This window comes from Camelus dromedarius, chromosome 11 (genome assembly GCF_036321535.1).
Source record: "Camelus dromedarius isolate mCamDro1 chromosome 11, mCamDro1.pat, whole genome shotgun sequence".
NCBI lineage: Eukaryota > Metazoa > Chordata > Mammalia > Artiodactyla > Camelidae > Camelus > Camelus dromedarius.
Genome location: NC_087446.1, coordinates 37,408,849 through 37,424,616, shown reverse-complemented (window position 1 = coordinate 37,424,616; position 15,768 = coordinate 37,408,849). Strand labels below are relative to the sequence as shown.

General features: G+C 44.6%; 2 protein-coding genes and 1 pseudogene across 4 annotated transcripts in view; all 3 read left to right on the top strand.

The window, feature by feature from the left end:
- The window catches only part of LOC116156408 (putative tetratricopeptide repeat protein 41), a 65,395-nt gene extending 60,501 nt beyond the window's left edge, over positions 1 to 4,894 (top strand). The window contains 1 exon segment of the mRNA XM_031462919.2: positions 4,813 to 4,894. The gene's annotated coding sequence lies outside the window, so the exon portion shown is untranslated.
- The window catches only part of NT5DC3 (5'-nucleotidase domain containing 3), a 60,542-nt gene continuing 49,660 nt past the window's right edge, over positions 4,887 to 15,768 (top strand). The window contains exon 1 of one of the 3 annotated variants that reach the window (XM_031462918.2): positions 4,887 to 4,942. In XM_031462918.2, coding sequence (XP_031318778.1) covers positions 4,930 to 4,942 — 13 coding nt within the window. In that variant the 5' untranslated portion in view covers positions 4,887 to 4,929. Of the gene's footprint in view, positions 4,943 to 7,597; positions 7,731 to 15,768 lie in introns of those variants that run through there. The other 2 variants (XM_031462917.2, XM_064491659.1) reach the window with 2 other exon arrangements.
- LOC116156409 (putative tetratricopeptide repeat protein 41) lies at positions 4,953 to 5,705 on the top strand (annotated as a pseudogene).

Here is a 15,768-nt window from a genome sequence, read left to right as displayed (position 1 = left end):
AGTTTGTGGTCTTGTTGGGAAGATAAGCACATAAAAAAGAACTGAGATCTACTGTGATATGTGCAGTGACAGACGTGGGCAGAGGGTGTGGGGAAGCACCGGAAAGGGGCAACAAGTAAGACATTCCAGAGAAAGTGAGCTGGCTGTGTGTCCTGGCAGGTGTTTGTCTGGTGAAGAACGTGAGGAAGAGCACTTCAAGCAAAAAGACTAGCATGAGCAAAGGCCAGGAAGAGTGAATCAGGGTGGTGGAACCTCTGGAATGGGGAGGCTTGGGAGCTGATGTTGGACAAATCAGCAAGATTTAGGGCATGGAAAATCTTGTCTACCACGTTAAAGAGTTCGGCATTGGAGATGCTGTAGGATTTCTAGCACGGAGGGTCACAGGTAGATTTGTATTTTGGATACAACACTCTCGTGGCTGAATAGAGGACGGAATTGGTTGAGGGGAGACTGGAGACTCTCCTGTGTTAACTAAGATAGGGACAGCAGAAATAGAGAGAAAGGGGTAGTATTTGCGAGTTAGTAGTTAAATCCAACGGGGTTTGGTGCTTGACTGAGTATGGAAGGTGGGGGAAAGGGATGAGTCAGAGGCATTCCTCAGTTTATGGCTATACCCAAGGCCAGGGCAACAGGGTGGATTCCAAGGTAGGAAGCACATGTTAAGTGGTTGGGGTGGGAACCATGATGAGCTAACTGGGGGCGTGTTGAGTTTGAATTTCTCACCTAAGTGGAGACACTCAGTAGGCAGAAGAATATATGCTTAGCAGCTAGAAGACTGAGCTGGAGAAGAATATTTGAGAGTCCTTAGTGTACAATTGGTGGCCCAACCCTGTAGAACAGTTCAAACAGCCAAGAAGAATACAAGACAAGAAGATGGCAGGAGACAGAACTTGGGAGAATGCTGTAAGGGGTGAGCAGAGGAAAGAGTTGTAGCAAAAGATGAAGAATAACTCTAGAAGTAGGCTGAGAATCAGTAAAATCATGCAAGCCAAGAAAGGAAAGGGCTGAGAACTGACCACCAGATGGAGAACAGACCATTGCATTTAGCAACAAATGATCATGGGGAACCATCAATTTAGGTGGAATGATAGGGACAAAGGCCTGTGTAAGAGAACGATGAATCTGTTCCCTCTGCCCAAAAAAAGGCCTCTGCAGAGGCTCAGCCCCTTGAGTTGGTCGAGTGAGCTCCTGCCGCACTGGGGGCAGAAGACAGAGCTGGCTGCCTGCCATCTGCAGCCAGTCCCTCTGAGCAGAATAGCCAGTGGTCTCAGTGGAGGCAATGGAGTAAAAAGCCATTCCCCCTGGTTTTTATTGTTTTCTTTAGGGTAGAAATCAAAGGCCAAAGGAGATATCCAGTTGTAACCTTTTGCTTCTTTTGGGACAGTGATGAACAGCTATCTCCCTCCCCAATCTGTTTATAAACAGACAGTTATTGAAAGAATGAGCCAACAAGTTCAATTTCTCAAACTGAAAGACTCCTGACAAGGAAACTTTAGACATAGCATACTTATCAAACAAAAAGAAACTTTCAACAAAGAACCTGTAAATACTGCATATTCCCCTATCTCATGACACATTTTCAGCCTGTCTCCTGGCTGGAGAGGACAGCCTGTAATTGTCTCCACTTTTTAACCCAGCACAGTGGGGAAGCTCATTATCTGTTGGGCAGTGTCCGCAGAGTCTGGGCTCATTCAGAGAAACTTCCTGAGGCTCTCCACCAACACCTGTGATTTTCCTTGATACCTGGTGACAACCACCTGAATTACAGGTGTGGGTCTGGGGAGGAAGTAAACACAGGACTGGCATTGTAAAAATCTACCCATTAGGTAACAGTAAATATTATATGAAGCAAGAGTAATAGGCTTAAATTTCAGTAGAATAAAGACTAAAAAAAGTTGTACTTTAGATTACTTAAGAGGACAGAGGACTATCTTTGATAAAATATCTTTCTTTTTCCAGAGGAAATAATAAAGATACCACTTTATTTTTAATCCTAAGCACTGAAAAAAAAAGGGGGTTGGGGGGAATAGGAAAATGTACCATTTAAAATCTGAGAACAGATTTTCAAGCAAGTTAGTGGGACCTCTCCTCATTCCCACCCCCAGTTCAAACTCTATCAGACTTAAGGTGAATGTGGCTGTCCAGATGTACAAAATGGAAAAGGTAACTGATGGTTCCTATTCCATGGAAAATCTCTTAAGGAACCAATGCAAAAGGGAGAATGGTGTTCTCTTTTTCCACTTCTGGAAGCTACGGTCCTAGGATCTAGGCACCTGGAGTTAAATCCCAGTTCTGCTATTTTCTGGCTTATGGACATAAACTCTCTGAGTCTCAATTTTCTTATCAACCAAAAGAGGATAGGAATCTCTACCTATACGGTTATCCTGAGGATTTAATGAGATGCTGTATTTAAAACTACAAACAGAGTCTACAATTAAGTGTTAAGTTCCTTCCTCATCTGGAATGAAGATTTGAAGTGGGAGGAGGCTCCTCGCTTTAATTTGAATGAACCCATCCAGGTCTTTCCTCTTGCCTCAGCTGAAAAAACTGACCAGGCTGGATAGTACGGCCCAGGTAGTCCCGAGCCTGAGGGAGGATGGCGTGGACTGGGGTTGGCCCCATGTCTTTTCCCGACGACTACTATACTTGCTGCTAGAAAGAGATAATCAGATTGTGTTCAAGAAAGTTATGAGGTCAAAGCTATAGGTACAGGTCCAGAAGGGGTCATGAGGGTAAAGGGACCTAAGGAGCCAATGTGGTGGCCAACAAGGAGTAGGGGGCACAAGCATGCAGTGGTGTGTGTCAGGGCCACCAGCAGCGGGTGTGTGTGACATCTTAATCCCCCAGCAAGTCAGAACCTCTTAAAGGGCCTCAGGCAGGATGAACAGTCTGTGGGATCTGGTTATCAGCATCCAGAGGATCTCAGAATGAGTTCTTGCTCAGCCACCACATGAGACATTCTGGCTCTATTCTCCACTTTACTTTTTAAAGCCTGTTGAGGCCAATGCAACGTGGCCATCCTGAGCAGGGTATTTCACAAGTGCCTTCTGCTGAGCTTGACTGGGGCAACTGGGAACCTCATAGGGAGTCATGGAAATAATTCAAAAAGAAGGAAAACAGCCATAGATTGCTAAGCAGAGCCAACAGCTGAAAATCCCTATCAGATTTTCAGCACAACCTGCGGGCAATATGAGATCTGGGACATGACCCATGAAATGGAGCTACAGAGAGAACATCTCTGCAGATAGAAGCCATGGTGGACACTCAGGACAACCCAGCACAGGGAAAGAGGCAGCCTAGTGTAGCAGTCAAGGACAAGGGCTTGTGGGTGACGCGACCCAAGATCGTTCCACCACAAACTGGAGCAAGTTACTTAACCTCCTTCGGGTTTCCCGTTTTTAAAAGTCAATGGACATGCACAAAAAATTGTCTGAAAGGGCACTTGTTTTAGGAGAAGACGGCACAGATAGGTACTAGGATGGGAGGATACTTTTTACTTCATGTCTTTATCCATTTTCATTTTTGAACCATGTGGATGTATGTCTTATTAAAAAGAACAAATTACAAAGACAGAGACAAGTGATGATAGTTTATACCTTACAGGATTACACAGGCCTGATAGATGGTAATTACTTACATAATTGCAGTTTTTATTATTAATATTAATTTGGGGATGCTGGTTGGGTCATCTGTCAAGTTTTTTTTTTTTTAAACCTTAAATACCCAGCAGTCTCTTATCACATACCCAGATTACTCTCTACATGCACCAGCCTTCCATTATGTTTATAATCAATGGTCTAAATTCAGCCCCTTAAAAGCAGCCTTATAAGTGGGTAAAATGAATTAAACGAGTACCACTTATAAGATGACTGTAATATTTTTTTTTCACTTTTCATATATTTTAGAGAATTGCATTGTTGACAATGGCACCTGGCGTTATATTATGGACACCTGTGTACCTTTCATCTATAGTCACCAGTTGTTAACATTTTGGTCACATTTGTGTTCTTTCTCTCTTTCAAACCAAATTACCAAAGGCCAAATTACCACAATTTACCAGCATCCCCTGCTAGGGTCTCTTAGCATAAATAATCCCTGGAAATCCATCTGAGCTCATCACAGAAAAGTGGCTTTTTCATAGCCCAGATTACAGTTCAATTTCACACACACACACACACACACACACACACACACAAACACAACAGATTCATATACATATATATACATGTGTGTATACACACACACACACACACACACACATATATAGGTTTTTTTTTTTGACTATTTGAAAATTGTAGATAGGACACTTCTATCTCTAAATATTTCAGCATGTATCATCTGAGAACAAGGACATTCCCCTACATAACCACAGTACAATGATCAAACTCAGGAAGTTTACCCATTATGAAAGACGATTAATGTACAATCCACATGCAAATATCCCCAGGTGTCCTAGTAAATGTTCTTTCCAGGTGTTTACTTTTGGATCCAGAGTCCTGTTGAGGCTCTTCCAGCGCACTTGGTTGCCTCCTTTGGTCTAGAACATTTAAGTAGGCTTATTTTGCCTTTCATGACACTGCCATTTTTGAAGAGCCTGCGTCAGGTTCTGCCCTACCCTTCCTGCCCCAATGTCCTTCAATTCGTATCTGATTGTTTTCTGATAATTAGACTCAGGTTAAACATCTTTGGCAGGAATACTGCAATAGGTGATGTTCCAATGCTGCCTTTTATAATATTTTTATCTTTCTTTTTTAAATGTGTGAAGCCAGAAGTCCTTTAAAAATTCTAATATTCTTATTTTCAAATATCCAGCAGGTCAATTGTTGATAAGTGACTCCTGTCATCAAGTTATGATGGAGGCTGTGGACTATTTGTACAGGTCACTCGATTTAAGGGCAACCTACCTGACATCTTCTCATTCATCGATCCATGGAATCCTGCAGTAAGTTTCTGTTTTATGTCTCAAATATATATATATATATGCTGCAGGCTATTCATGTTATATAAATGACCTCTTGGCAACTTTTGATCTTTTTCAGCCTCCTAAGGGAAATTGAGCGTATCCGGGGTAGGAGATGTTGGCCTCAATTCATGAGCCAGCAATATTCTGAGGGTCTTAGGAATGGTGCCTCATTATGGGAGCACTTACTTAAATTAAACTACCATAGCGCTCAGAATTCTAACACAGTGAGCTCTGCAATGTGCCCAGATGCAGATAAGCTGCAGGGAGCTAAAAGGCACTTCATACAATTTCAGATAAATCAAAATGTGCATCTGGAAGAGGGAAAAAGGTCTTGAGACCCATTATTTCCATTTTTGCTGAGGAAAAGACCCGACAGAAGAGACAAAGTAATGTTAAAATACGGAATCACCCAGAAAAAGAAGCAACAAAGAAAAAGAAAGATTATTCCTCTTAGATTTTATCTTTGGGTAAAACGGACGGCATAGTAAAGCTTTCATGGCAAAGGATTTTGTCAGCTAAAAGTGGAAGTGAAAAAGGCCAAATTACCACAATTTACCAGCATCTCCCGCTAGAGTCTCTTAGCACAAATAGCCCCTGGGAATCTGTATCTGAGATCATCTCAGAAAAGTGGCTTTTTCATAGCCTAGATTACAGTTCAATTTCTCAGAAGTGTTTTTCTCAGAGAAGATCTCAGTTTGAAACAAAACTGATGAAGACCTCAAATGATACTAAGAAAGAATAAAAATTATCATGGGCTCTTTTGTGTCTGTAATTTTTTTCTACTTGTCTTTATTTAGAACTCTGATGAGATATTTTCTTGTAAAACTCTTAGGAGTGGTGATGATCAAGTTCTGGGGATTTTATTTTTTTTAGCCCCTTAAAATATTGTAACAGATTGTAGCTAAAAAGAACAATTTTTAAGTGATTCACATTTCTATGGTAGGTAGAAAAATGCTGATCTCACAGGGTTCCTTATCTAAAAGTACACTGAACCAATGTTATTAAAGTTCTAATCGTGTTATTTTATATTGCTATTGTGTATCTATGAAATTATTAATGCTCATATAAACAAAACTTGCATTTGCTATCATCAAATCTTTTTTAGGTAGCATGAATAAGAAAAAGATATAAATTGGAATAAACTAAAACCATAAAGTAATTTTAAAGTATTAGAGTCCATGGATTTGATATCAGTTGTAAACAGTTTAATTGCCTTTCATTTTATCAGTGATCTGTAAGATATTACCTATTCACTGTTAAGGATTACTTCTTGGCTTCCTTCTTCCTCATCACCCAACCAAATCCTATCTACTACATTAGGAATCCAAATGGAAAAATGGGCTCAGCTGTGTGACTTTAAGACTGCTATTTTATTTCTCTTAGTCTTAGTTTCATTATTTGTAAAATGGGAGAAACTATGGTGCCTACTTTTCAGGATTACTGAAAGGATTGTCTGAGAAAACGCACACAGCAAGCTTTCAATAAATAGTAGCTGTTGTCTGTCATGGTCAAATCCCGAGGCCACCTTTCCCCATGAAAACATCTCCGGACCCCTCCAGCCCACAACTTAAGCGTACACTAATGCTTTGGCTGATTAGTCTTAAATCGTGCTCCACCTGTTTCACACATGGCAGCGTAGTTTCCCAGGCAGAGTGTCAGCCTTGAGGGTTATTTGCACTTCGGCCTCTGCTCAACCCTAACCACTGGGTAGCTTGGCAAGTCCTTGCGGTGCACTGGCAAAGGTTCTGGGTGGGCCGCATCAGACCTTTCCTGCAGGAGCTAAGTCTGACTCAGTCCACACAGAAATGTCGCGTGGTGACGTTTACTGTTTATTTGGCTTTGGTGGGACCACAATGCACCGCACCGGTGCAGCCTCGCAGGTCTGAAAGAAGACAGGTGCACTATGGGCAGGAGCAGGCGGAGTGCTGTCCCCAGAGACCTTCCTCTCGAGGCAGAAATCTCGGGAGGGCACTGGCCTTCCAGGCTGTGCAATGGGGGTGCCCTTCAGGCATATCAGCCCACGTGTGGACGCCGGGTCCAGCTGCCCGCTCACCGGTGGGACTAGAAGGATCCAAGATAGGGGCGGCGTGGGGCGGGGACGTCCTAGACCCGCCCCCGCGATCCAGGGGAGGTCCAGACGTCAGAGGCCATTAGTGTGGAGAGGTCAATTCCTGCAGGTGGGGCCAGAAGCACACTGTCCGTGCAGCCAGAGTTGGGGGGCAGTCACAGGCTACCGGAGGAATGTGCTGTGGAGCTCGGCGGGCGGCGCCGGAGTCATGTCTCGTGGACCAGGGGCCGCGAGGAGTCATTTTATTCCATGAGACGTTCGCTTTCGCACAGTCACACGGTCAAGAAGCGGTTGCTGCAGACTCCTCTCTTGGCTCCCGCGGCCCCGCCCATACTCGGGGCGGGCCAGGCCCCGCCCCCGCGGCGGCCGGAGGGGCGGGCGCGCCGCCACGTGCTCCGACGCAGGGACCCGCCCGCCCACCGGGCAGAGCGCGGGCAGAGCACCGGCCCTGGGGCGCCACTCGCAGCGGGGCGGCGGCAGGCATGGCCACGGCGGCGGTGGCGGCGGCAGCGGCGGCGGCGGCTCGTGGGGCCGGTGCGAGGGCGGCGGCGGCGGCCCTGCGGGGCGGCTGCGAAACTGCGGCCCGGGGCCGGTCGCGCGCGGCTTCCGCGCGGCCCTTGTGCACAGCACCTGGGACCGCCCCGGGCATGAAGCACTACCTGTGGGAGCGCTACCGGGAGGCGAAGAGGAGCACGGACGGTGAGTGCGGCGGCGCCCCCCACCCTGAACCTCCAGTACTTGGGGGTCTCCTCCCCCCGGACTGGGGCACCAGGCCCCCTGCCACGCGGTCAGCGGGGAAGGCGGCACCGTCGGACCCACGCGGGTCCGCTGGTGACCTCCAGAGCCGCTCCCCCCGCCCCCATCGTGACCCTCGGTGGTCCTCAACCCCAACCGCGGGCGGCATCGCCTCTGCAGTGCGATTCCGGGAAACGCAGAAAAATGCGCCTCCAGAAACTTTACAACTCTTGCTTTTCTCCTATCGGGAAAGCCGTTTTGTAAATTCTTGAGATTTTTAGCCAGAAATCTGAATTGGATGAGATTTAGGCTCTCCCGAGGGTTCCACAGACATCGTTTGGGAGATGGTCACCCCCACGCACCGTTAGGTATTGTTATTAATGAGCTATATAATAGTAACAGCCGGAGTCCGGCAGGCGGCGGGTTACCTTGGATTCCGGCTGCGGGGCAGGTGGCAGCGTTTGGAGGCTGATTTATTTTCCTTCTTTGTCTTAGGGGATAGGGTAGGATTTGCTGTGCTTGGAATAGGATGGGTCCAGTTTGGGAGTGTTCCGAGTTATCCACTAACCTCATGCGCGGAAGGGATTCCAGGGAGTGATCGCTTTGTGGCCAGATGAACATAAAATCAGCTTGTTTTGGTTGTTGGTAAGGGAAACGGAGAGGGACGAAAGAGCACCGAGTAAATACTAATGTCAGACACATAAATTGTCTCCCTGAATTCTTCCCCATACCTATGAAAGAGGTGCCACATCCCCATCCTATGAGTAAGAGAAGCCAGACTCAAGTTTAAGGAACCTGGCCAAGGTCACAGCTTGACCTGGGGTCTGTCTCAGCCCCTAACCCATTATCTTATATCCTCATTGCCTTGCGGTAGCAGCTGGCCATTTGGGAACTGGAGTAAAGAGCCAGTGATAATTCATTGGTGCTGCTTCTTTCAGGGAAGATTTAGAACAGAAATTTTCACACAGACTTTATTTGGGGGGAGGGGATGGCACAGAGAGATAGGGAGAGACTATTTGGTGGAGAGAACATCCTGTAGAATCACATTTTCCATCTTTTGACCAGAAGTCAGTTTAATGAAAGAATGCAGGAGGCTTATTTTCGGTAATTGGAATAATTTTCTAAGGGAACTCAAAATGGCTAGCTGTGCAGAATTCTGTGAAATAGGGCTTGGTGTCGTAGTTTTCTGTTGCTCAGAGTTTAACTTCGCATTGGTGTTTGAAGTACTGTGTGGTGGCAAGAGGATTGGCTTTGGAGACTTTGGGAATTGCAGATCTCAGGTGAAAGAAATGTAAAAGATCATCTAGCTCAGCTTTTGGGCTGGCAAGCCTTTTTTTTTTAGATGAAATTTTAAATTGAGATAATTGTATGACATGCAGTTGTAAGAATTGATACAGGGAGGTACAGCATAACCTTTTACCAGTTTCTCTCAATGGCAGCATTTTGGAAAGCAGTAGTACAGTATCACAAACAGTATACTGACATTGGCACAACCCACAGATCTTACTCAGAATCCCCTGGTTTTACTTATGTGTGTGTTTAGCTCTGTACAGTTTTATTACATGTTGGTTTGTGTGTCCAGCACCACAGTCAAGATACTGAACAATTCACTGCAAAGACTCCTCATATTATCTTTATAACCGCAACCACCTCCTTCCTGATGCTCTCCCTGAGTCCTGGGGCACTATCTGTTCTCCAGGTTTTGTCACTTCAAAATGTTATATGTATGGACTCATACAGTATGTGACCTTTTGGAATTGGCTTTATTGGAACTGGCATGATTTCCTGGAGATTTATCCAAATTGTTGCATGCATTGTATATCAATAGTGCATTCCTTTCTATTGCTTAGTATTCCATGGCTCATATATATCAAAGTTTAACCACTGTTTAACCACAGTGAAATGATCAATCATACTTCACTTGTGGAAGGACGTCTTGGTTGCTCCCCAGTTTTTGACCGTTACAAATAAAGCTGCTATAAACATTTGTGTACAGGTTTTGTGTGAACATGTTTTTTCATTTCCCTAAATGCCATTGCTTGGCTGAATGGTAATTGTGTGTTTAGTTTACAGGCAAAATTTTTGCCATTTCAATTTTATGGGCCAGATTTGCTGCTGCAGTTTGTGAGACTCTGGGGATGTCACAAAGCCCCAGTATCCTCATCTGTAAAATGCAGATGGATGCTTGTGGTACCAGCGTCGTGGGGTTGTGGCAAGGACTGAGTGAGTCCATCCACGAAAGGTGTTTAGAATAGTGCCTGGCAGATGAGACAGCTGAAGGGTTGGGTAATAAAGATCAGCTTTGGGCCCGAGTTGGGCTTTGGTGTGGGATAATGCCAGAGGGGTCTTGGAGTAGGACAGCTTGAGAGAGATTTTGAACTTATTAGCACTGCGACTTTGGTGGCAAGTTGCTTTTGTCTCTGACCTCAGTTTTCTCAACTGTAATGTGGGGATGAAGTGAGGATTTCTAGTGTGGGCTTGGCGCCAGGCACAGGTGCTCAGCTGCTAGTAGCTGTTGTGGCTGGTTATTAAATAACTCTTCCGGTCTTAGACAGGCTTAGTAAGCAGTGGAGATGGGGTAGTTAGCTCTAGGGTCTGGGTCTCCTTTAGCTTAGGGCAGCACCATATGTGGCTTTTGAATAAGCCACCTAGCCTCTTGAGGCTTTGGGTTCTCTCTGTAGAATGAAGCCACTGGACTAAATGTGTGAGCCTTTTCAAGTGCTGCATGTCTGTGAATCAGTATTCGGGGTACCCCATGCCATCTTCACGCCCCCAGCACTTACCCACGTGGTTCCTGTTTCACCCCTGAGAACACAGGGACTTTCCTCCTCCACCCTGCCTGGGGCTGCACCACCCCTACCGTCCTTTAGCTGAAGTCTATGTGAGTACACATGCCCAACTTGCATTCGTTCACCAAGCATTTATGAAGCACCTTGCAGCAGGCTTGAAGGCTGTTGATTCACAGATGGATGTGTCTGAGAAGGAAGGGCCCACAGTCGTTGAGCACCTGCCCCTGCCAAGCGTGAGACCCCAGTTGACCAGATGGGGAGGGAGGTGGCTAAACAGAGAAGTGACAGTTCAGCTTAGGGTAGATAAACATCAGCCCCGGGGACTGGAGACGGGGATGCTGACACCAGAGCAGATCACTGCTGGGAAGTGCTGGGGATGCAGAAAGGCTCTCGGAGGCTGGAGGCTGACCCTTGAACTGTGTCTGTAGGAGTGAGAGCTCAGAAGAAATACTGATATTCATACCAAAACATACAGTTTTAATTTTCCCCCCAGTTTACAAGAGAACAAAAGAATTTTGTAATCTCCCTGATAATTGCTTTCTGGTGTTTTATCTCTTGCCTTAAACCAAACAATCCGTTCAGGTGTTTTCTCTTTGAAGAGGCTACCAGAAGGAAGCCAGCTCAGGCAAGAGATGATTTTTACTCTTTGTTTTACCCTTTCTCTTCCACCTTTTTTTTTTTTTTTTAACTTTTTAAAACTTAAAAAAATTGTATTTTTTAGATCATTTTTAGATTTCAGGAAAATTGCATTCTTCTATAAACCCTATATGCAATTTCTCCTATTACTAACCTCCCACGTGATGATGGGATGGTGGTAGTGATTTACAATAAGAAATATGGCACAGAGATCCTGAGACCCTTAGAATTTCCTAAGATGGATAGAGTGTCTTTGGTTATGTTAATTAGGTGACTTTTGGAGTAGCCCTAGGCAACCAAAGGTTGGGGCCTGGGTGCTGGAGACCCAATCTTTTGATTAGAGAGTTAGAACTTTGTGTCTTTGCACCCCAACCCGCTCTGGAGCGTGGAGAGGGGCTGGAGATGGAATCAGTTGCCAGCCACCAATGATTTAATCATTGCTTGCGTAATGGGGGCTTCATAAATGCCTGTGTGATGAAGATCCTGTAAATGCCTCCGTAAAAACCCAGAAGGGTGGGCTTCCAAGTGCTTCCAATCTTCTGAACATGTGGAGATTGATTCTGGGAGAGTGGTGCGCCCTGGGAGGACACGGAAACTCCTTGCTTTATGCATTTCTTTCTTCTGGCTGTTCCTGAGTTACCTCCTTTTATGGTAAACTCGTGATCTAGAAAGTGAAGTGTTTCTCTGAGTTCTGTGAGCCACTCTAGTAAATTAATTGAACCTGAGGAGGGGGTTATTGGAACCTGCAATCTGTAGCCGGTCTGTCAGAGGCACAGGTGACAACCTGGACTTGAAATTGAAGTTGGGCTGGGGACAGTCTTGTAGGACCAAGCCCTTAACCTGTAGGGTCTGATGCTCTTCCCAGGAGGTGTCAGAATTGAATTGTATCGAAGGACACCCTGCTGTGTCCAGGAATTGTCTATGTGGGGAAGAACTCACTTTGGAATTGGATACAGAACCCTTTAGATACATTTGTCACAATTAACCAATATTGATAACAAGTGTCAGTATTAACCAAAGCCCATATTTAATTCAGAATTCCTTAGTTTTTAACCTGGTGTCTTTTCTACTCCTGGATCCCATTCAGAATAGCGCACTGCATTTACTTAGTTGTCATGTCTCCTCGGGCTCCTCTTGGCTGGGACAGTGAGTGATTATAATTTTAAGGGCTGGATGTATTTGTGTGGGGTCTGTATTCTCTGTTGTGCTTTATCTTTGTGCACATCTTCTTTGCACTTAATCCCTGGCCTTCCCTGTGTGCTCATCAGATAATCATCCTGTCCTGTTACATACAGAGTGGAACATTCCTGTCTCTTCAGGAGAAGTTGCTCCAGTCACACACTTGGGTAGCCTGGTGGATTCCCCCCACTTCAGAAGTCATCTCAGAGCCTGGTCCTTTTAGAACATTTGACTCCTTGGCTGGAGCTCTGAAGTAAATTGAGTTGTGGAAGGAAGTATGGGGTTTAGTGCGAATTGTTAGAAGCAGCTTTTATAGGGTGGTGACGGATTTACTTAGAGTTCTCGACTGGTGTTCAGTAAGGGCTGTGTGTACACAACGTAGTGTGCAGAGAATAAGGGTAAGATGCAAACCCTTCCCTCAGTCCGAGGGATACCTGTGAGATAATTTAAGAATTAGACTAGTGTTTCTCAGGACTGTGTTCTATCTTGTGAGAGATTTGGTTAAAGAAATACGGAAAATATATGTTAAAGAAGCTTCTTTACAGATAGGCTTATTAGAGCTAGTAAAATACACGACTCTCTGAGAGGGAGGATGTAGGCATGGTACTTCCCAAAGAAATTTGACCGTGGAGCCCCTTTTTTTGAGGTAATAGCTCAAAACAGAGATTCTGAAGAATACTTCGGGAGGTTCTAAGAATATGTATAATAAGAATGTATATTAATAATTCCCAAAGATACTTAACTGTATAACCAGAAATGTGCTTTTTCTGTGCAGCAGAGAGAGTAATAGGGACCCTTTGAGAATCTGGAGAAAGCTGTGTATTCTGTTTTTAGAAAAACACAAACATTTGCATCATTATACATAACATAGGCACACACACAGCACACACAGACTATTTTGGATATAATTCAGGAGCGTCTGTCTTATCTGGTGAACTCGGAGCTCCTTTATTCCCTTTGTTATCCTGCAAGAAAAGTGTGAATGACTGACTGGGTTGGGGTGCTTATGGAGGCAGAACTCAGCATGCGGACTGTTTTCGAGATTAAAATTTGCATGTAACATCCAGCAGTCTGTCTGGAGTAATGGCATGTTTGAGGTTTTCTGTAACTGCTGTGGAGGTTGTGGGGTGACCTACCGGCAGAGAGTGAGAGGTTGAAATCTAGAATTTTTTTCCTCTTTTGCTGTGTATCCTGAGTAGCATAAAGAGGAAGTGAAAGGAGATACAGAAAGGAGATTAAAAGATGATTTTGTTGCCAGTCTTTGAAGGTAAGTAGAATTAAAAGTATATATTTTTTCGAGAGTTCTGAAACTTGAGCACGTCGGAATCACCTGGGAGCTTGTTTAAAAGTGATTTTGAGGCCCTAACTCTGGAGATTTTGGTTCATGAGGCATGGAGCCAGGGCCTAGGAATCTGTATTTTTACAGGCTTCTACAGGCTGCGTTTTACAACACTCAGTAACGCTGGGTTTGGAAACCAGTACTTTGTTGAACTCTTGAAGACATGTGGAAACACAGACATGCTCTGTATTTTAAAGTTCTTTTGGATTTTGGCTTCCAGCAGTTTGGTAGATAGTCAGGAAACCTTTTTGTTAAGGACACTCTACGTGTGGATGAAAAATACAGACATTATTTGCATGTGTAGCTGAGCTCTGAGAAACTGAAGAGAAATCTCAGGGACTAAAAATCAAGACAGGTGAGCAGCCCTGAAGGCTCTATGGTCTTGGGAGCATTTGTTGGGTTTTATTGGCGGTGCCTGCTGCCTCCTGGGAGGGGCCACACACACACAGTCTGAGACTACCCTGTATATCTGGGACCTACAGAGGGCTGCCTTCCATGCAGAGACAACAGGACAGTGTGTCACTCTTGGTCTCTGCTCTAGACTTTTTCCTGTAAGATTGGGGAGGTTGGAAGAAGTCTCCCCATGACCTTGTAATCGTAGGCTAGTTCTCACAGGGGTTTGGGCTTGAATTTATTCTGCTTGCATGGTCTGCTTCTGTAATCTCAAGATGAGAAGTGAACCAGAAGTGGTCCCAGGGTGATAGCATCCTGGGTTTCCTGACAGAAGCAAATGCACATTCTTCCTGGATGAATAGACCTTTGACCCAGGCCCAAAGGAAGAATTTGAAAGAAATTGGTAGGAGTTTGAGTAAATCTAAACACATATTGACCATATAGGAATCAGTCAGAAGGAGAGCAGGCGAGGAGGTGAAAAATAGAAAAAAGCAGGAAATATCATAAAAGATGATGGTGGAAATAATTCCAAACAGATCAGTGATCATGATAAACTCAGATTAAAAGATCATCAGATCAGATATAAGAAACACAGTCTAGCTAGATGCGGTTAATAAGAGATACACTCCAGAACAAAGAGGTAGAAAAGGTTGAAGTTAATGGAATGGGAGATGATGTCTTGGGCAAATGCTAACCAAAGAATATCAGCAGGTATGAATATCAGACAGCTGCTGAAATGGCATTGAAAGGAAATGATGATTATATAGCAAGAGTCATAAATTACTGTTCATGGGCTGGATCTAGCCTCCTGTCTGTTTTATTAAGTTTTGTTGGAACAGAACCTCATCCGTCTATTTCCATGTATGTATATTTTGTGTCCTTCTGTGCTGTGACATCAGTTGAGCAGGTGCAACAGAGACCATGTTGTACAGCCCACCACGCTTACTGACTGGTCCTTGGTAGAAAGTGTATGTTGACTCCTGAACTAAAGCTCTGCTTATGTATCAACATGGATGATTCTTGCAAAAATAATACTGAGTGGGAAAAAAAGCAAGTTGCAGACGTAAACCGATTGTAAAAGATTTGAAAACACGTAAAAGATGCTATAGATCACTTGTAGGGATACACATGTATGTGGTCAAAGTAAAGAAATGCAGGAAGAATGATAAACACCAACATTGGGGAGGTGGTTACCTCCTTGGCAGGAGGAGAATGCAGGTGAGGGCTTACAGGGTGTAACTGCTAAGCTGCATGGTGGGGACGTGGGTGTCATGACACATTCTTTAGAAATCATTTTTTTTTTGTTTAGGTGTGTGATATTGGTAATTCTGTGGCCACAGGAAATAAAACAGCAAAAGGCCTTAAGGGAGAAACATGCCACACAATAATTTTGAGATTTTCAGATAGGAAAAGAAATTCCTAAAATAGGAGAGAACCTCAGGGGCCCCTAGAGGTCATGGAGTCCAGTCCTCTGCTGGAAGAAGGAATCCCTTTTCCGTAGCCCTCTCAGTGGCCACCTGGCATCTACTTGAGTTTGCCATATGATCACAAAGCTGCCAGTTTTTATTTTGGTTGGCCTGAATCACAGAGAGTATAGAATTCCAGTTTCTCCCCCCATATGATAGCTGCTTAAATATGAAGATGGCGACCCTGTGTCATCACAACC